Genomic DNA, 20,588 nt, shown 5'->3' with positions numbered 1-20,588 from the left:
TCACATTTTATGATGTAGACTTAAAATATATTGTTGTATTTCTTCCTAGATGCGTATTGTTTCTTCCATCTTTGCCATAATTTGACCAACTCTTACCTGTCACCGGGTGTTTTTATTACCTTCCTCCTCCCTCCTGTGGGTACCATTAATGTATTATGAGATGTTAGGGCACCGACTGAGGTGCCTGAGCTGTAGGGGTGGGGGTGGGGTCCAGGTGACTCACTTGGCTCTTTGCCTCATGAAGGGTGGACAGCTGCAGGTTCTTGTGCTCCATGAGCCCCAGATATACAAGTATTATTCCACCAGCTTCCAAGGTGTGCAGCAGTTTCCTTCCAGAAGAGGCTCTAAGGACAAGAAATCAAGGTAGCAGAATGAAGGTGGGTCAGTGGGTCTCCTAGGCCTGAGGCAGATGTTTAGGAAGGCCTGTGTAGGAACATTTTCTTCTGATTGCTACATAGTGTCCCCAGATGCCCCCGGTACAAGCCAATTTCAGAACAGCCCAGAGACTTAAGAGCTATTAATTCAACTCGACTCCTCAAACATTTCCTGACTAGCTACTGGATGCCAGGTACCATACAAGAATAGAAGTGTGTTTGGAGAGAGTGTCTGAGCACTCTAGAGAGAGTGTCCATTCTTTCCTTGGGCCATTTGCAGCCTTATAGATCGTCCAGCCCCAAACCCAGTGAGCAAGTCAACCTGGATCATACCAAGAAATGGAAATATCCTCCCTGGCTTGTTAATGTTATAAGATTTCTTTCTAATTGTACAGCTTAGCTTTAGATGATTCAAAAATGAAACATCACAAACTCCTCCTGCCATTAATATTAGGGAGCAGAGCTGTAAATGGTCTGGAAGCCTCTGCTGAGCACCCCGACCAGCTGCTCAGAGCAGCCACCATGCACGGGGCACCTCTGTAGATAGGTGCTTGGGGGAACATAGCAAGGACTAAGTTGCTCCCAGTTGTGTGCACCAATCCCAGTGGGAACCTGGGCTGCCATTAGTACAGAAACCCACCTGGTGGGACAGGAGTTTTTCCAAATCACAGAGCCTCACTCTTAGGAGTACAGCTTTGTTTGAAATGTGGGCCCTGAAACTTATTCATTCTCTATGCATGAGTTTTCTCATCTGTAAAAGGGGGTAATAGTACCTGCCTTAGAGGGGTGTTAGGAGGATTAAATAAATTAGTCTGTGTGGAGTGCTGGGCACTGTCCTTCGGGCTGAAAGGGTCAAGCCAGCAGCTTAGGTGCCCCATGAGAGAGGCTGTGTGCTTAAAGCCCAGCTGGACTCTGCCCCTGGGCGCCGGATTCTCACCTATCAACTGGGAGCGAGGAACTTACCTTAAGCACCTGAAGGAGATGGAGAGGACATCATAGAAGTTAAGCACCTAGACTCAGCGGGTACTTAACTAAATCAGCTGACTCAAACCTGGCTGCAAATTAGAATCCCCTAAGGAGCTTTTAAACATTATTATATTTTTTAACTTTTTGTTTTGAAATCATTTTAGTCTTACAGAAAAAATTGCACAAATAGTATAGAGCTCCTGCATACCCTTCACCCAGCTTCCCCTATGTGAACATTCTGCATGATTAGAGTCCAGTTATTAAAGCTAAGAAATTAACACCGTACAAGTCTTAACAAAACTATAGCCCTTATTCAGATTTCACCAGTTGTCCTGCTCATATCCTTTATCTCCTCCAGGACCCAGTCCAGGTCCCCTTTGCATTTCCTTGTCGTGTCTCCTTAGTCTCCTCCCCCTGTGACAGTTCCACATCTTTCTGTATCTTTCATGACCTTGACACGTCTCAAGAATTCTGGTCATTATTGTAGGATGTCCCTCACTTTGGATTGGAGAGCTATTTTCTCATGATTAGGTTGAGGTTATGCATGACTGGGAAGGAGCCCACAGAAGCCGTAAGCTCTTCTAGCATCTCACATCAAGGGCTACCTGCTGTCACAATGTCTTATTACTGGTGATATTAACCTTGATCTCTGGTTAAGCTGGGGTCTGCTGGGTTTACTTATTGTAAAGTTACTATTTTTCCCTTTGTCATTAATAAATATCTTAGGGGAGATACTTTATGCAGATAACCAATTTCTCCCCCTCTTTTTCCCCACCGATGTTCCATTGACTGGTGCATCTTGCCTGCAACAATTACTGGGCTGCACTAATGCTGATTTTCTAGTCCCTCATTCTTTCTAGATTTATAATTTGGAAACTTCTATAAGGAAATGCTGTTTCTTCTCCTCATTTATTTATTTATTCGGTTATTTATTGAAATCATCATGGAGTCATGGATATTTATTTTATTTTATGGGTTTTATAATCCAATACTGCCATTATTTATTTTGATACTCAAACCTAAGGCACTTTTTAAACTACCCATGCCTGGGACCCTCTCCAAATCAATTAAACCAGAAGCTGTGGAGGTGGAACACAGGCAATGATGTTTCTTTAAAGCTCCCCGTGTGCGCTAAATGTTCTTTTTTTCCAATCTCCCCACCTGCTTCCTCTAAAGAAAAAAAATGCTTCTCCACATTATTTTGCCGGATTTGTTCCCGTCCTGGCCCTTGAAGTGCTGATGACGGGCTGTAGCCACTTAGGGAACTGGTTCTATGATTATCATGCCCCCGTCCCCCACACCTTCACGCCCTCGGCTTCCCCTGGCCCCACACAGGAACCTGGGTGCCAGAATCCTCCCTTTTACAATAGTAGTCTCTGATGTAGAAATTCTGCTGATATTTATTGTTGTTTTCATTTGGATCAGGTGGAGGAAGAAAAAGCTACGGCAGCCTTTAGAACATCAGGTTTGAGAAAAGCCCAACAGAACCTCACCCTTGAACTGGGAAGGGCTTTCTGAAGGGAGCCATGGGTCATGGCCGATGGCAGGCCTACAGCCAGGAGGGCTCTTCCTGCAGCTGCTTGGCTCTGCCTTCTCAAGTCCCGCAGAGCACTTTTCTGCCATTTGGACAGAGTCTTAAAGCGTGGAAACAACCTCCACTTATTTGGACACCTTTGAAATCATAATAACCAGATGTGTAAATTTAATTCTCCCTTTAGGTGATCAATATGGAACCAGATAAGTTTTCATTCAAAGGGATGGTCTTCCTCAATAAGGAAATTGATCCTATAGCATCCTTTAGCTGGTTTCCAATTTCCCTCTATTCCTAGATGCCAAATCAATCTCACGGTATTTTTAGAAACCTAATTGTTTCTTTAGTCAGATTCATGCCAATAATATGTCTAAAACCTAGATGAGTCAGATTTAAAACCTGATTGAAACTGGAATAAAAGCTTAACCCCAAGTATACCATAGCAGCATAAATGTGGCCAATTTCCCCAAATTATGGCATATGAATCTGAGGAGATTTGTCTCACAAGTTTTCTGTTTCTTTTTGTTTATTTTTTTTTTCATAGTCGTCAGTTCCAACTTGAATTTTTCTTAGCATGCATTTTCTGTGTTGAAAACACTTTCTATTAAAATTTTAAGGGTATTCCAACTTCTAGGGTAAGTAAATAAGTGAAATCTGTAATAACTAGACAGCACAGGATCTGGCATTTCACTATAGAACATAGAGATACTTCCGAGGCAGACAGAATAGAGATGCAAAGTATTAATTCAGCACAGCATCCAACCCAGGATGAGGAATGTTTAAATGCCGCATGACAAAAATAAATCTCTCTTCCTGGAAGAACTTTAACCTCAGAGGAGAGGCAGCTCAAAGGTTTATTGTTGTCCGAGCCACAAACTAGACACCCCTCTTGATAAAAGACTTTGATCCCTGACCCCCGTAAAGTTGCTACGCTAAAAGCCATTTGTTTATTGATCTCCTCTGAGGAAAATGAATAGGTGTCTAGCAAGATGAGCATCCGTAACCAAGTCACTGTACTGAGAGTAGAGCCCAAGTGACCAGAGGGGGGACCCCAGGGCATCAGGCGCTGAAAGGGGGTTCGCAAGGAGCTGGGACACCTGGGCCTTTTAAGAGAAGAGCTAAGAAGAGCACAGTCTCTGCAACAAGGTGGGTTGGTGAGTGTAGCTCAAGATAGGAGGGTTTATTCTAGGATATCCTGACTAATCTTATTTAGACTTCAAGACACAAGAGGTAGGGTGGACTGACCTGGAGTGGAAACCAGTCTGAGATCAGGGCTCTTTGGGGGTTAAATATTTTAGTAACCCTGCAAGGGCACCCACCCACCCTCATGTGGTAATCCTGTGTACCCTACCTGAAGAAATGAGCCAGTGTTTCTCATCTGAGACAGAGATACAGAGACAGGACAATGTTGAGACTGTGAGGCTACACCGCAGTGATGGAGGGTTTGGAATTTCTGGATTTAGATGGTAGTACATCTGCTATCTAGAGCAACGAGAGAAAAATGGTGCCTGCTGTCTTTCTCCCATGGCGTCAAACCAGGATCGTCAGCTTTGCATATTTGGAGGAGAAATTCTCTTTAGAGGCTTGCTGTTTAGCTGCTAACTCTGTATAAATTTCTCTCAACAACAGAAACTCAAAATTATTAGCACCTCCTAGAAACGAGACAAAGGCCTGTCCTCGTAAACAGACCATGAGCAAGTCAACAACAGCAGCATTTGAGGGATTAATGCTATAGAGAAGATAAATGTGAGTGCAAGGGGGTGTCGGGTAAGGCCTCTCCCAGGAGGACACCTTTGGGTCAATCCCCAGCAGTAAGAAGGAGTGAACTGGTGGGAGAGTTCCAGCCAGGCAGCTGCTCTCAAGGGCAGAGGCCTCAAGGGAGGGACAAGCTTGGTGGGGCTTATGACCAGAAAGGCCAGCACAGCTGGAGCATAGCAGACAAGGCCCAGTGGGTGATGAGAAGGCTCTGGAGAGGAGCCAGATCACATAACAGCCTGGAGGCCGTGCTCTTAGTGTAACTGGAAGTCTCTGGAGGATTTGGGGGTTGGGATGGGGAAGGACAATGATCTGTTTTACAAATATCTTTATAGCTGCTTGTGCTACATATCTTTTGTTTTTGTAAATATTTTTTGTTTTGTAAATATCTTTGTAGCTGCTTGTGCTGCATAGATTGTATGGGGCCAGACTGAAAGTCAGAACTGTAGTTGGGTCTTAGTAACATGTCGTTTCTAAATCCCCAAAGCCTGGATGTCCTTCAGCACACTTTAATCTCTCTGTTTGATAATGATGCATGCATTTCACAACCTCAAAACCTCTCCACTTGCTTATACATCATAAAAACCATTTGTTGAAATTCTTTTAACTTGAAACATGATTGGTGCTTGTCAGCTTATTAAAGGTAGCGTCCTGTCTCCATCAAAGGAATTTTTTTTTTTTGCTTTAATCAGTTATCCCATTTTCCCCCCTACAGGGATCGCAATCATCCTTCAGTACCTTATCACTATTATGAGCCTTTTGGACCTGATGAATGTACAATGTACCTCTCCCATGAGCGAGGACGGAAGGGTAGTCATCACCGCTTTATCACAGAGAAGCGAGTCTTTAAGAACTGGGCACGGACATTCAATATTCACTTTTTTCAACCAGACTGGAAACCAGAATCGCTTCCTATAAATCATCCTGAGAATAAACCTGTGTTCTGAGGAATGAGCGTGCCAGACCAAAATCCTATGTACCTGCCATTTCAGACACCAGGGGCCCGAACTTCCTGAGCCACCAGACACGAAAGAAGAACAGAACTGGTAGCAAGAATAGCTTCACTCCTCAAGAAGTACTGTGTACAGATGCCTACGAAACGTAACGACAAAGCAGTGCAATTGGTTTGTAAGGGAAAACTCTAGAATTAGTACATCCTAATGAGTGCTGTCCCTTTCAAAAGGGCTTATCTTAGGAACAGAACACTCATTTCAGTGATGCTGCCATGGCTAAAAACATTTTGGATCTTTTTAAGTATTGCCTTCAAGACTGAAATATGAGCAACTCAACAATGTAATAGTTGTATTCCTTTATAGAAATAACACATCAACAGACTTTTTTCTATCAAGTTGTATCCTAACCTGTTCTGTAAACTTTGTCATCTGTTGGAATCTGTGTGTGTGATTTGTAAAAAGCAGCCTGAAAGTATGGACATGATTTCTGAAGAGCACATCTCCACTGACTTTCATAAAGCAAATGCCCAATATTTATTTATTGAGAGTTTTGTAGTGTACGCTAGGCCAGTATTTTTATAGATTATGATTATGTGGTAATTTATTCTTCCTGCCTCTTTAATCCTGAGTGATGGTTGGACAAGGTCTAGAACCGGGTTGATGAGTTCCTGTGCTCACAATGCTCATTGTTAGCATGCAGTTGGTATTTGGCTTGGAAATGTTGTGTTGCGTTATTTGAACCCTTAGGCTTCAGGAATAACTATGACATTTTCCAATGTGCGGAAATGCTCCAAATGACAAAACTGAAAACCAAAACCTGTGTCATTAAAACAAAAAGAGACTAACAAGAGAAATGTAAAGGCAGTTTTTTTTAGTAATAATTGATGTCGGGCATTTCACGTAAGCCCTTGCTTCCTCTTCCATAGAATGTGTCACTGTACCAGACAATCTCTTAAGTTTTATTCCAAATCTAAAATCCTATCAGCCTCTTGTGGACCCATTTAAGGCTCTGCCCTTGGAACCGCAGCTCCCACAGCAGCAGGAGCCTTATTTTAGGGGGCCTTTTATACTCCCCATACTACCTATCTCCCTCTTGGGGTTAAAAACACACTTCCTCCCTGGTCTCCAGGGGCTAAAATCTACACCTGCTTCTCTGGTCCTTCTTGCACCAAAAAAAAGCAAAAGAGAGAGAGAACTCCCATGGTATTCCTGGCTACAAGAGCAAGGAACTGCCCTTCTGTGAATCTGTGAGAATACAAGAAGATTTCCTATCCTGTGACTCACTGATCCGATGAACTGTTCAGATTCACTCACTGCAAATCTAACATTATATTCACTGCCATTCTCTGGTCTGGAGGACTATGAAGGACTTATTCTATTCAGAGCCAAGATCAGTTAGTATGAAAGATTTTCATTTAAGCAAGTAATGTTCAAAAATAGTCTTTAAAAAATATACCAGTGTTTTCCTTACACATGGCTTAGGAGGCATTAGTTTTTCTAATGTCAACTTTGGAGGCACCAGCAAATATTACGTATGGAGACTGACACTGTTTTACAGAACATGACCTGGTTTGTAATTAGAGAAGGTTTCTCACACGACCACTTCTTTTCCTTTTCCCTAATTAGTGCTAAGATTCCATTCCCTTGCACTAACTGGTACTGTAAATTATATGGAGTACTGTTGTTGAGATGCAAGCATAATCCAGATATTTATGTAGCAAAAACAAAGATGGTATTATCATGGTATGGCTTGAGCTGTTAAATGCCAGTACAAGTGAAATGTCTGTCCAAAACATACTAGAATGCGTTATTTAAATTTTCTCATAGTTTTTAAAAAGACTATAGAATTTTATTCCAGTACAATCTCTTCTGCATCATGGACTCTGAACACTCATTACTTTATGAATGTACGGAAAAGGTATGAATTTTATAGAATTGATTTATAGGCCACCTTAACCATCACTTGAAGAGATCATGTTGCTCTGATGTAAGTAGCTCCTTTAATAAGTTTTATTTCTATGGAAATATGCAAAGGCATACTTGGGACATGCAAAGATGTAACTCTATTACCTAATCTAATGATATCTCAAGTGTTTGTGTTATCTTCAGGGTTTACGGTTTTTGTTTTTTAGGGGTTTTTTTACAAAAAGAAAAAAGACCATATGATAGCTCCATCTTTTTTGTAACTTCTCCCTCTCAAATACTCAAAAGAGTGAAAAGCAACCGAATTCTGAAATTCCTGGCTTCACTGGGAAATACTTTAAATCTACATGTAGCTAGGATATGTGAGTATGTGAGTTTATATTTTTTAAAATATGGTGTAAATAAGTGTAAGAAATTATCACTTAGGCAGTGGTTTTATTATAGTATTTAAAGAAAATGCCTAGAATTCTGATAGATTGTGCCGATAGACCTGGTTGTGGGCAATTGAATTCTTATCTTGCCACTATCATTTCATGACTATCAGTCTTAACACCATTAATCATCAACTCTGATATAAAAGATGACTACAAAACCCTGTTTACAGACCTCAATGATTTCAATATCCGATCGTATTTGAAGCCTAAGTCATACTCATTATGTCACATACCTTTTTCTTCTCTCCCCAGCTGTGTCATCAGCTTCCTCCTAGGTTTTAAGACCACAGTAATACAAAGCCACAGCTGGCCGATCCATGGCGTCTGTTATTTCAATGCAAGAACATTTGGCAGAGGCCATTACAATAGATAGCCATTATGGGCAAAGATACAGGAATTCACAAACAAAATCAATCACTTCAAATGGCCCATAAAAAGAGGAATCTTACATTTAATATTCTACAGTAAATATTCACCCAAGAAAGCATACATTAAAAGAACATTAGGAGGTAAATATTCAGTGTGCTGTGTGGGGACTTCGCCGTGTGATTTCCATTACGGTTAATGGGTGTTTGGTAACTAAGTCCGTGTGCTTCACTAACCCTGGTATGTGCTCCCAAGGGCTAGACATAAAACCAGAGCGATTCAGGAACCTCCCAGTTCCTAAGATGTCAGAGTTAGAGCTTTTCTTCAAAAAATAAATGAAAGAAAACAAAGTGCTGTACCTATAAGAGAAATTCGTGTGTGGTCTCGTGGAATCTTTAGGATACTACCAGATATGCGTATCAGATTCAAACAACACCTCTCGGAACAGATTCCCTTTGTTTTCTGAAGTTTTCTCCATTACTGAAAATGGAAGGATACAACCTCGTTTTGAAATAAAACCCTCCCCTTCAAAGATTACAATTATTGATTTGGAAGCTAAATGAATGCTAGGTAAAGGTGGAAGGAAAACGCTGAAATTCTCTTAGGATTAAGACTGTTATTTAAGCACGTATGTACCTATTTGAGACCTCCCCAAATATTTTTCCATATGTAGGAATGACTTCACTTCAGAAGTATACCCTGGATTCCACTGGGGTGAAGATTGAGATTGTTCAAAAGACCTACTCTGAGAGAAGGCTCTATGTTCCTATTCTCTGCCCCTGCAGTGTTAGGGGGTGATGTTAACATGCCTACAGATTTCACACCTGACGCTACTTCATTTCTTCCATCCTCATTGCTTTTCTCTTGAACCTCATTCCATCTTTTGCTGTCACTCTCTCCTGATTGTCTTCTTTTGTCCACAGTATGCTGTGAAACCAGCAGTCTTTGGGGCTGTTAAGGTCTTCCTTGTGGGTTTTTAAGCTAAAGACCTACCTGGGGAACTGATTTGGAGTGGGTCCTGCCACAGCAATGACCATAATAGGTGGGAAGACTTCATCCGGCTACAGGACAAAGTCCTTCAGAAGCACCATCCAGGTTCCCCAGGGCCGGGGGAGGAGTTCCATGGACTTTCTGCACTAAAACCAGGATGGTCCAGGGCGAACTGGGACAGTGGGTCATGCTATCAAAAGGCCACCTCAAAGACAGCTATAATACTAAGACCTTAGGGGGAAAGTGAACCAGTTGCCTAGGTTCTAGCACTTGCCAGAAGGTAATTTGGAATGAACAGACGTGAGAGAGTGTCTACAAGGCTTAAAAATGAATAGGAGTAATCCCTCTGTTCTAGCTCACTCGTCCCCACGTACTCAACGTATTGAGCCACTGAAGAAATGCAAAAATAGGCTACAATCTTATTTGTTTCTTCTCAGTGCCCTTATTTACATGCTACCTTGACCTGTCCTTTGTCTTTTCATGTGCGTGTCCTGTTAGTCTAATTAGAGTGTAAGCTCTTGGAGAGCAGGGACCATTCTTTGTCTCTGTAGCCCCATGCCCAGTACAGTGCCTTGCACACAGTAGGCACTCAATAAATGTCTGTTGTTGATGACGACCTCTTAATGTTGACCCATTTGGCTGGTAATTGGTGTATATTCTTCCATTTAAGAAGTACAGGAGACAGAATAGTTGATGAAATAGTTAAATTTTAAGTGGTTTTTCAAGGGTCAGTCCTTAAACCTATAATGTTTTTAATCAACAAAGCTGACCTAGATTTAGGAGGAATAATGTTGCTGAATTCATTAGGTTTGCTAATGCTGGCTGTACTGAACACACAGATGAACTGAAGTTCAGCAAGCTTTGTGTTCTCGCTGTTAGTGGCTGCTCTTAGCACAAATTAAATTTAATATTGACAAATGCTATACCATATGCATAAAGGCGGAAAGGCAGCTTGGGCTCTGACTTCTTTGGTTCAACTACAAAAGCGAGGCCAAAATGAGATGTGTTATGGCCTGCCTTAAACTTGACAGCTTCCTAAAGCTGCTGGAATCCAACTGGTGGTTACTGAGGGTCTGTAAAAACTAAGCATACATTTATCTTAAAAACAAAATAAACCAAAAAACAACCCTCCTTTTGTTTCCATGAAGCAGATCCAAAATGGTTTCATCTCTACCAGAATGTGAGGGGAAAGGAGAACTCTTGGGAAAAGGTGTCCGCAGGTGGAGCACCCCAGATTCCTGAGACGCCACCTGGCCAGCGCCTGGTGTCCGATTACCTCCTGGTTACAGAGAGGGCAAGACGGCATAAAGTGAGTAAAGGTGAGTTAGCTGCCAATGGTTGATTCTACAAGGGACCATAATCATTATTTTCTTGAACATGGAGTTCCTTTCTTTCATTGTCTACTGTTCCACATATCTATTTAATTGTATCATCTCAATTCCATTTTTTAAAGCATAGGAAAAGGGCTAGAAGACACTACGTTAAAATGAGAAGAGTGCTTATTTCTGAATGGATAGATTATAGATTTTCCCACATTTTCAAAATTTTTGTTATAATCACAAAGTATTATTTCATAAAATATCAAGAAAGGCTTTATAACAGGATTTCAAACAGAATCCCAACAAGGATGTTAGGAAAAAGCTAGTATATGCCATGTCTAATTACACCTAAAAGAATCTCTTTGCCCACTGCATAAATCATCTCAAGAATTAGCATCTTTAGTTCTTTACCTTGTGACTAGTTCTTTAATTTCAAAACCAAATGTAGGAAATCTATGAGACTGAATCACAATCTTTCCAATTATATTTTATCTACTGAATATCCACTGGGAGCTTTGAACAATGTCACTTGTGTATATATTAATTTCACAATAATCCTGTTATTCCACTGTGCAAATAACTGAGACTAAGTGAGGTTGTATATCTGGCCCTCAGGATGATGAAGATAAGATGAAGATAAGAGTAGACACATGGCTTGCCACAAACCAGGCACTCTTCAAGTGTTTTACATATATAAATGCATTTAATCCTCACAATAACCCCAATAAATACATAGGTTCTTTCATCATCTCCCTTTTACAGATGTGCAAACTGAGGCACAGTGCACTTCAGTAACTTTCCCAAGATCATTCGGCTAGTAAGTGGGAAAGTCAGATCAGAAGCCACAGGGTCTGTTTCGAGTCTCCGCCCTAAGTCACCATGTACTTCCTGGCAGAAATTTAACTGTTCTGGTAGCAATTTCTATTAGAATAGTCATCATATTCTATTATGTCATATTTATAGTACATGTAACATTTGATACATACCAAATAATAGGTGACAAATACGCAAATTATGAAGCAAACCTAAGGAGAATATTACCACTAGCCTTCAAGCTACCCGAGTGTCCCTTCTATTGTCTTGCATTTTCTATTTGCCATTCTCTTGCTTTCTAAATAATTTTATTACATACAGATATATCGATAAATAATCCATAATTTAGTTTTGCATAGTAATAAGCATTATAAGATTATTATAACATTGTGTATTGTCTTCTGAAACTTGCTTTTTCTCCAAGATTTTACTCATTTTCATTGCATATAACTCTAGTTTACTTTTATTATTGTATAATGCCATTGTGTGAATATACCATAATTTATTTTTTTCCATGCTTCTTTCAGGTTTTCAGTTTGTTGCTAATATGTACAATACTTTTATGAACATTCTTGGAACGTTCTTTCAGTACATGTGTTCAAGAATTTTTATACAGAGTATACACCTAGGAATAAAATTGCTGGGCTATAGAATCAGATCATTCACGTGTATGATATTTCCAGATTGTTTTCCAAAGTGGTTGGACCCTTTATATTTCTAATGGTGGTTGTCCACATCCTTGTTAACACTTGACTTGGTATTTTCAGACTAAGTTTTGCCCCTCTGGCACATGAAAATTGTATCTCATTGTGATCTTGTCTTGCGTTCCCCTGATTCCTTATGAGATTTAGCATTCTTCTCTTCTTCATTAGTATTACCTCGTCTGTGAAATGGCTCTGCATCTTTGTCCACTTTTCTGCTGGGTGACTTTACCTTTTCTTTTTTCTTTTAAAGAATTCTTGATATATTCTAGCTACCATGTTTGGTAGATTGTATGTGTTGCAAATATCTTCTTCTGATTTGAGGCTTGTCTTCTTTTTCTCTGTGATGTCTTTCAATGAACAGAAGTTTTTAATTTCAATGTAGTCATGTTTTCTATCTTTTCTTATATGATTAGAGCTTCTTATACCTTATTTAATAAATCTTCCACTGCTTTTAATCAATAATGACTTTCCTATATTTCATTCTTAAAATTTTCAAAGTTTTTGCCTTTCATGTGGAAGTAAAGGGTTTATATTTTTGTTTAAAGTGAGGTGGACATCACTTTCGTTTTGTACAGATACCAACAGTCCCAGCATCATTTCCTGGAGAATTCACTCTTCTCCAGTGGTCTGCAAGCAAATTTCCATATATGTGAGGATTTATTTCTCTTCTCTGTATTCTGTTCCATTCTAACCAAATTGTCTGTCCCTGCACTGATAACACATAGTCTTAATCATCATAAGTCTTGATAACCTGTAGAGCAATTTCCCCCGACCTCATTCTCCTTCCTAAAGAATGTCTTACGTAGTCTTTTTTTTGTCACTGATTTTTACTGAGGTATTTTTATTCAATAAAGTACACAAATTCTTTGTATATAGATTGATAAGATTATATATATATATCTGTACACCCATGTAACTGCTGCCAAGATCACAACGGAGTACATTTCCAGCACCCCCGAAGGCTCACTTATGCTCTCTTAGTCAATCTTCCTGTCAGGGGTAACCACTTTCTGACATCGTCAATGTAGATTTGTTTTGCCTTTTTAAAATTTCATATGAATAGAATTATATGGTATGTCCTTTTTTTGTCTGTTTTCTTTCGGTCAAAATCATGTTTGTCAGATTCGTCCTTGTTGACACAGATGGCAGTAGTTCCTTTTTCATTGCTGAATAGTATCACTTTGCTTTAGAATTACCAGTTCCAATGTTGGCCTTTTGGGTTGTTTCCAGTTTAGGACTACTATGAATACAGCTGTTAGGAACATTTTTGCATATATGTATTTTGATGGACATAGTGCTCCTTTCTGTTGAGTATACGGCAAGGAGTAGAGTTGCTGAGTTACAGGACACACTGGTCTTTGGCCTTACTAAATATTGCCAAACAGTTTTTCAAGATAGTTGCGCCAGTTTACACTCCTACCAGCAATAACTGAGAACTCCAGTTGCTTTACATACTTACCAATGCTTGCTATTGTCAGTCCTTATAAATTGAACCCTTTTGCTAGCTATATAGTGACATATTATTATGGTTTTAGATTTATTTCCTTGATGAATAATGATGTTGAGCACCTTTCCATGTTTGATGACCATTTGCGTATCCTTTTTTGTGACATGCCTGTTCAAAGATTTTGCCCATTTCTTTTCATTGGGTTGTCATGTTTTTTCTTATTTATGGGAAGTACTTATACAGTCTAGATTCAAGTTCTTTGCTATATATTTTGCAGTGCGTGGTTTGCCTTTTCACTGTCTTAATGGTATATTTTGATAACTAAAAGTTCTTAATTTTAGTAATTTTAATTCCAACTAATCAATATTTCATGCATCATATAATTTGTGTCCTATTTGAGAACTCTTACCTAACCCAAAGTCATCTCTTATGTTTTCTTCTAGAAGCTTAATTTTTTTTTTCTCCTTTCCATGTTTGGGTATAGGAACATCTCAAAATGGTTTTGAAATATCATGTGAGGTAGGGGTCTAGATTCTTTTTTTTCCCCTTAAGGAAATCCAGTGGACACAGCACCTTTTATTGTAAATACCACCCTTTCTCCACTGAATTAGAGTAGTACTTTGGTGGTAGATCAGGGTACCATATATAGTGAATTGTTTCTTGACTGTGAACTCTGTACCATTTTTTACTCTTGCACTATTACCATTTTCTTAACTTTTATGACTTAATAAGTCTTGATATCTGGAAGTAGAAAGTATCCAGCTTACACATCTTCTTCAATATTGCTTTGACTATTCTTGGCATGTTGTATTTCCACATATAATTTTAGAATCAGAGTGTCATTTTCCTTATTTAATAAAACATTCTTGGATTTCTATTGAGATTGCATTGATTCTATGGATTGGTTTGGGGACAACTGACGTCTTAACAATATCAAGTCTTTCAACTCATGGATACAATTTGAAGTTTTCCATGTAGAGGTCTTCTACATATTTTTTTACATCTATTCCTAGGTATTTGATGGGTTTGTTTGGAACTACTATAAATGATTTTTTTTTCAATTTAATTTTCTACCTTTTTGGTATAAGTATATAGAAGTACAATTGATTTTTGTATATTGACCTTATATCCAGCATTAGAGCTGAATGAACTCAGTGATTGTCAAGTTTAAATTTAGGGCATTAATGGGGCTGGCCCCGTGGCCGAGTGGTTAAGTTCGCGCACTCCGCTGCAGGCGGCCCAGTGTTTCGTTGGTTCGGATCCTGGGTGCGGACATGGCACTGCTCATCAGACCACGCTGAGGCAGCGTCCCACATGCCACAACTAGAAGGACCCACAACGAAGAACATACAACTATGTACTGGCGGGCTTTGGGGAGAAAAAGGAAAAAAAAATAATAAAATCTTTAAATTTAGGGCATTAAAGTGATGTTGTACTCTTTTAAGTGCATTATCATATCAGGGGGTATAAGGTGTCCATATATTTCACTACCTGTGATGTTAAATTTGATGACTATATTAAGGTAGTGTCATAGTTAATTTTATGTATCAAGTTGGCTAGACGGTGGTGCCCAGTTGTTTGGCAAACACCAGTCTAGCTATTGCTGTGAATATATTTTTTAAATATGATAATGTTGACAATCAAAGTAGACTTTGAATAAAGCAGACTACCCTCCATATTGTGGGTGGGCCTCATCCAATCAGTTGAAAGCCTTAAGAGCAAAGACTGAGGTTTCCTGAGAAAGAAGCAGTCCTTCCTCAAGACTACAACAGCATAGCAACTCTTCCCGAAGACTGCAACATAGAAACCCTGTCTGACTTTCCCGCCTGCTGGTCTGCCCTGCAGATTTCACACTCACACTGTAACATCACCTCTTATCTGAATTTCTAGCCTGCCACCTTGCCCTACAGATTTCAGCCTTGCTAGCCCCCACAATCACATGAGCCAATTCCTTAAAATTAATCTCTCTATAGATAGATAGATGATACACAGAGAGAGAGAGAGAGAGATAGATAGACAGATACATAGATAGACAGATCCTATAGGTTTTGTTTCTCTGGAAAACCCTGACTAATGCAGATGATGTCTCAGGTTTCTCCATTGTAAAGTTGCTATTTCCCCTTTATAATTATTAAGAATGTTGCGGGGAGATATTTTTTAATAGGCAAATATCCTGTTTCTCATCATAGCCATTAATTTTAGCTTCCATTGATAATTCTTGCTACAACAATTGTTACTGTGGTATTTGTCAAATGCCTGGGGTTTTTTCTATTTTCATCATTTATTCTATATTTATTTTCTCTAGAATTAGGAACTGTACTGTAAGGAAGAGCCATCCTTTCTTCCTCATTTATTCAGATTTTTAAAATTTCCCAATATATAGGGCTTTACTAATTTTTTGTGGTGATTCTAAAATTATATGTGGAAATACAAAATGCCAAGAATAGTCAAAGCAATATTGAAGAAGATGTGTAAGCTGGATACTTTCTACTTCCAGATATCAGGACTTATTAAGTCATAAAAGTTAAGAAAATGGTAATAGTGCAAGAGTAAAAAATGGTACAGAGTTCAGAGCCAAGCCTTATTGTTTGTGCCAATTAAAAGTTGATAAGTATATTATTCAGGCGATGGTTCTCCAGCCAAGGCTTCCCTGTAGGGTAAGAGAAAGCTGATAATTTGGATAACACTGTTCTCCCTGGTATTTGTGACTTTGACCCAGTGCTTGTTTCATCTCTTTTTTACAGGGATGCAGTGGAATTTTAGCAAAATGTTGCTAAAATACAAACACTCTTTTGTATTTTTGGCTGATGCACAGCCTGACCCTTTCTTTACAGTGTTCTGCTCTGGTTTTCAGCTTCCTCTTTTCCTAGTGTCACAACTACATCCTCCCACCTCTTGGACCCACATGTCTGCCTCTCTCCTGCCCTGGATTTCAAGAGAGATATGAGCATCTGACCTGGCATTTTTAGTAAGAGACAATGAAACAAGATGTTGACAGAGTTACCTTGATTTTTTTTTTTTTTTTTTTTTTTTGGCCCTACATTTTCACTATCACTTCTTGTTGTCCTTCTTTGAGGTAGTAACAACACGTGGGTTTGACAGTTGCCACATGGTTCATCCAGCTTAGCCCTCTGTGAGACTAGAGCTATCCATTCTGCATCAAATAAGAGATCTAGAAGGAGAGGCAACTCTAGCCAGGCTCACTCACAGGGTGAGAGACCATAGACAGTTCACTGGTAAGAGATTGGTTCCCACAATGTGCCAAATCAGGACTTTAGTCCTCAGAAAAGTCTTTGGATTTCTGTCAAGTACTTTCAGCATAAACAGTATTGTCAATAGCAACAGGTTCCACTGAGGAGGCAGGACCAAAGCTAAAGGTAAGTAGAGAGAAGTGAGCTTGGACAAAAAGGAGGAGCGCTACAAGGCGGGGATGAGAGAGCTTTGAAATAAAACTAGAAACATAGGTGGTGGTGAAATCATTGCCGACTTTGAATTGCAAGTTGAAGGTGTGGACTTGGTGATGTTTGCAGTGTGTCACTGAAATTTGTTAAGCATGGAAGTCATATGAATAAAGCAATGCTTTATGGGGTTCTAAGAATATTAAAAACTTCTTCTGCTAAGAATTATTTTTTAAAGAAAAACATCAAAATAAATTAAGTATCAGTTTTTCAATTTCTACAAGATTACTCCTTGTTCTCAATATAATTGTAAGTGGCTCTAATGTAGAGAGAAATGAATCTTTTTTGACTTGTTTTAGTAATAATAAACCTATATCCTTACCACCAGATATCTTTCACCTTAGATGAACCATCCCTATTGCAAGTGTGTGTGTGTGTAGTTCATTCTGTCTATATCTATAATGGGCTGATTCTTCAAGCAAAGGGCAGAAAAGGGAGACCTAGTTTTCCAATCTGATTCAACTCCCAAAGAACAGAGTTGTTGCAAGCAGAGACCAGGTAGTAGCTGTATGCTCTGGTGGACCAAAAGGCCTGTAAGCCAGCACATCTCACAGGCCCACCTTCTACTCCCTTCCCAGCTGTGTGCTTCTCAAGCACCTTGCTAAACCTCCATTTTCTGTAAAACTGGGTTTCCTCCTATGGTTTTTATTGTACAGCACTGTAGCAAGAATTACATAAGAACATATGAAAGGCTCGTCTCTGGGGTGACTCTGTCCCAGGGTGGGCAAGGAGGGGCTCTGAAAGTGCTCTAAAGAAATGGCTACGTATTTCTGTAGCCACCCATGAGGTCGAAGGTCTTACAGCCCCGTATTAAAACATCTTCCTGCCCGGGAATTGCTTCCCACCCAATGCCTTTCCTTCCTCCTGCCCACCTTCTGGCTCCCAGTCTTTCAATACTCGTGTTACGTGTTGCCTCTGATGAAGTGTTTCCTGATCTCCCCACGTGGAGCTGACCTCTCCTCCCACTGTATTCTGTATAGGTGTCTCTCCCAGTGTTTGTGCAACCTCTCACTTTCCACACTAGACTGGAGCCTTATTGGGTTCGGGTCTAGCTGGGATTCATCACCATATCTCCAGCACCTGTCATGGTGCTTGGATCCACATAGGTGCTTGAGAAAGGGAGGGAAAGAGGAGTTATTTCAGTCTATGTGAAGAGTTTTCTGTCCTCCGCTCATAATCCAGTGGGTGAGAAAGACGCACATATGTCGCGCTAACACAAGACAGTTGGAGGCCAGGCTCTGTGGGATAGGAGGAGAGAAGCTCTGACCAGGGGTCCCAGGGAGGCCTCCGGAGCTGTCTGGCGAGTAAGAAATGTCTTCATTCCATCTCATTTAACGCACAGTAATTTAACCATTTGATGGGATAGACTTGTATAAAGAGTTCCATAATAATTGGCTTATTTTTTTCCCCCCAACAGGTAGTTTCTTCCCTTTTGAAAAGTAAAGCTTTCAGGAATTATTTAATCTTTGTTTGAAGCCAATTAAATATTGAAGGCTCTGTTCCTCCTTTGCATAAGTCACCAGAATGGAAGGTTCGTCTCACGGGGTGTTGAGAGACAGGAGCGCAGAGCTTTTGGATCGACTCCCCGCCTCTCTCCACGCTCACGCTCGCGGCTCCCCTGGTGGGCTCTCATTACTCCTGCCTGGGCGAGCATGGTCTTGCAGGATTGCCTCTCTCTGATCATTCTGCCCTCGACGCAAAATGAGTCTCATAAAGTACTCGTTTCACTCAGAACCTCTCTCTGAACTCTGACCTGCGGCGAGATTTAGTCCTCATTCCGGGCCTGGACTCAGAGCCGGCAGTCTGCCCTGTTGGCTTCAGTCTCACCTCTCACAGCTCCTCCATGTGTGTCCTGAAGCTCTGGCCACATCAGGTGACGTAAGGTGGCTCCAGTTCCCTCGTGCCGCTCCTTGCACGTCGAGTGCTGCCCCTTCTGTTGAGGAGCCTTCCTACCACAAGTCTTTCCCTGTCTCCACACTGGCTTCGAAGCTCAGGGGAGTAAATACCTGCCACTGGCAGCCCAGCTTCCATTTTCCCACATTTCAGGTCACAGTTCCCCATATTTTCTTTGAAAAATCAATCCCTCCACTCTTAACCATATGGTTTATTGGGGATTAGCTCTATACACAGCTCCAGGGGTAGGCCCTGACTGTCTTAAACCTACTAGCATATCCTGTTCCCATCCCTGAATTAATTGGTTCCAGGATGGGAACACGACTCTATGCAGGGATACAAACTCTTCCCCCCAGCTCATGGTACTTTAGAGTTTGAGGCTGCTAACGCCATATTTGCTACCACAAGAAGAATCACCCTGGAAGTGGAGCTGTCACGGGGAAGCAGATATGAGAGAGAGATCTTAGAATGTCATTGAGTGCTGGATCGAGCTGAGCCTGAACTTGTACAAATCTCTCCAGGACATTCAATTATGTAAATAAATTTAATTTTTTATTTAAGCATATTTGTGTTGAGTTTTCTGTCATTTTCAAAAAATTTATGTCCAACTGATACTCTCAATTCAATAACACCTTCTAGAAACTCTCCTGGAGCTCTCTTTACCAGCATCTCGGCTCCCCATCCCCTACTGTAAACACCTTAGAGACTGAGAGTGTGTCATTCACGTAGAAGTATTCACACCTGACAAATATTGGAGGAATAAGGACACAGCATGTAGATTAGCTCAGCACCAGGGAGCAGTACAGGGCGTTGTCACGACAAGACATTCGTTGAATCTACCATCCTGTGGGCACTGTCCTTGCTGTGGTTCTCCATACTCATTGAGTCTGCTGGGTAGGAAGCTTGGAGATGCAAATATAGCTACATATTACTCAGCAGCCATCAGCAAACTATAATACAATAGAATAGAAAGTTTAAAGGTGCATTATGTGGAGAAAGAGTATTGTCTTCTAAAACTTTTCTTTTAATTATACAGATGCATACATATACATGTGCGTTAGGTCAAATGTAAAATGTATTTCTTGGTGCGAATGGAAGCAGAGTGTTTTTGAAAACCATTGATCTGGCTTCCACCTGAGACGGTTCTGTAATACAGCATATAAAAGAATAGAAAATAACAGTGTATGACCTTACAGAGGGTACTTATTTTGTAACACTTCTTTTTTAGTCATACAGGTATATGCACATATGTCTGTACAGAGTCACACTGTGAAATGTATTTCTTCCTGTGGGTGGTGGCCAAAAAGTTTGAAAACCACTGATTTGCTTTCTACCGGAGGCCAGAAATATTACGAAACTGTATGATTGTCTGAGCTGCAGCCAGCAAGGTGAAGAGAAGGCAGGTCCATAATGACTCAGCACTGAGAGCTGTGGAGGCAGGCACTGTGTTTGTAAAGTGACTGCTGGGCTTCCAGGCAATTGGTGAAGGGCACGTCCACAGGACTGCTCAGAGAGCTGAGGCAGACAACAGGACCGGCCAAGCCGGGATGTGCATCTTTCCAGCCTGTTGCCATGACCAGCTCTTCGAGGTATTGAATTAAAAGCCACACAGACACAGAAGCCAAGAGCCTTCATTGGAGGAGGCACCACACTCTGAACTGC

General features: G+C 40.5%; 1 protein-coding gene across 2 annotated transcripts in view; it reads left to right on the top strand.

The window, feature by feature from the left end:
- Positions 1 to 19,486, top strand: part of ST6GALNAC5 (ST6 N-acetylgalactosaminide alpha-2,6-sialyltransferase 5) — a 167,323-nt gene extending 147,837 nt beyond the window's left edge. Inside the window, exons 5-8 of one of the 2 annotated variants that reach the window (XR_011439360.1) lie at positions 5,342 to 7,864; positions 8,189 to 8,445; positions 10,441 to 10,611; positions 18,451 to 19,486. Coding sequence is in view for 1 of the 2 variants with exons in the window: in XM_014740031.3 (XP_014595517.3) it covers positions 5,342 to 5,573 (232 nt within the window). In the remaining variant the exon portion in view is untranslated. The other variant, XM_014740031.3, reaches the window with a different exon arrangement.
- The last annotated feature ends 1,102 nt before the right edge of the window (positions 19,487 to 20,588 follow it).

This window comes from Equus caballus, chromosome 5, assembly GCF_041296265.1.
Source record: "Equus caballus isolate H_3958 breed thoroughbred chromosome 5, TB-T2T, whole genome shotgun sequence".
Lineage (NCBI taxonomy): Eukaryota > Metazoa > Chordata > Mammalia > Perissodactyla > Equidae > Equus > Equus caballus.
The sequence above is the reverse complement of the archived record's forward strand: the minus strand, read 5'-3'. Positions and strand labels throughout refer to the sequence as shown.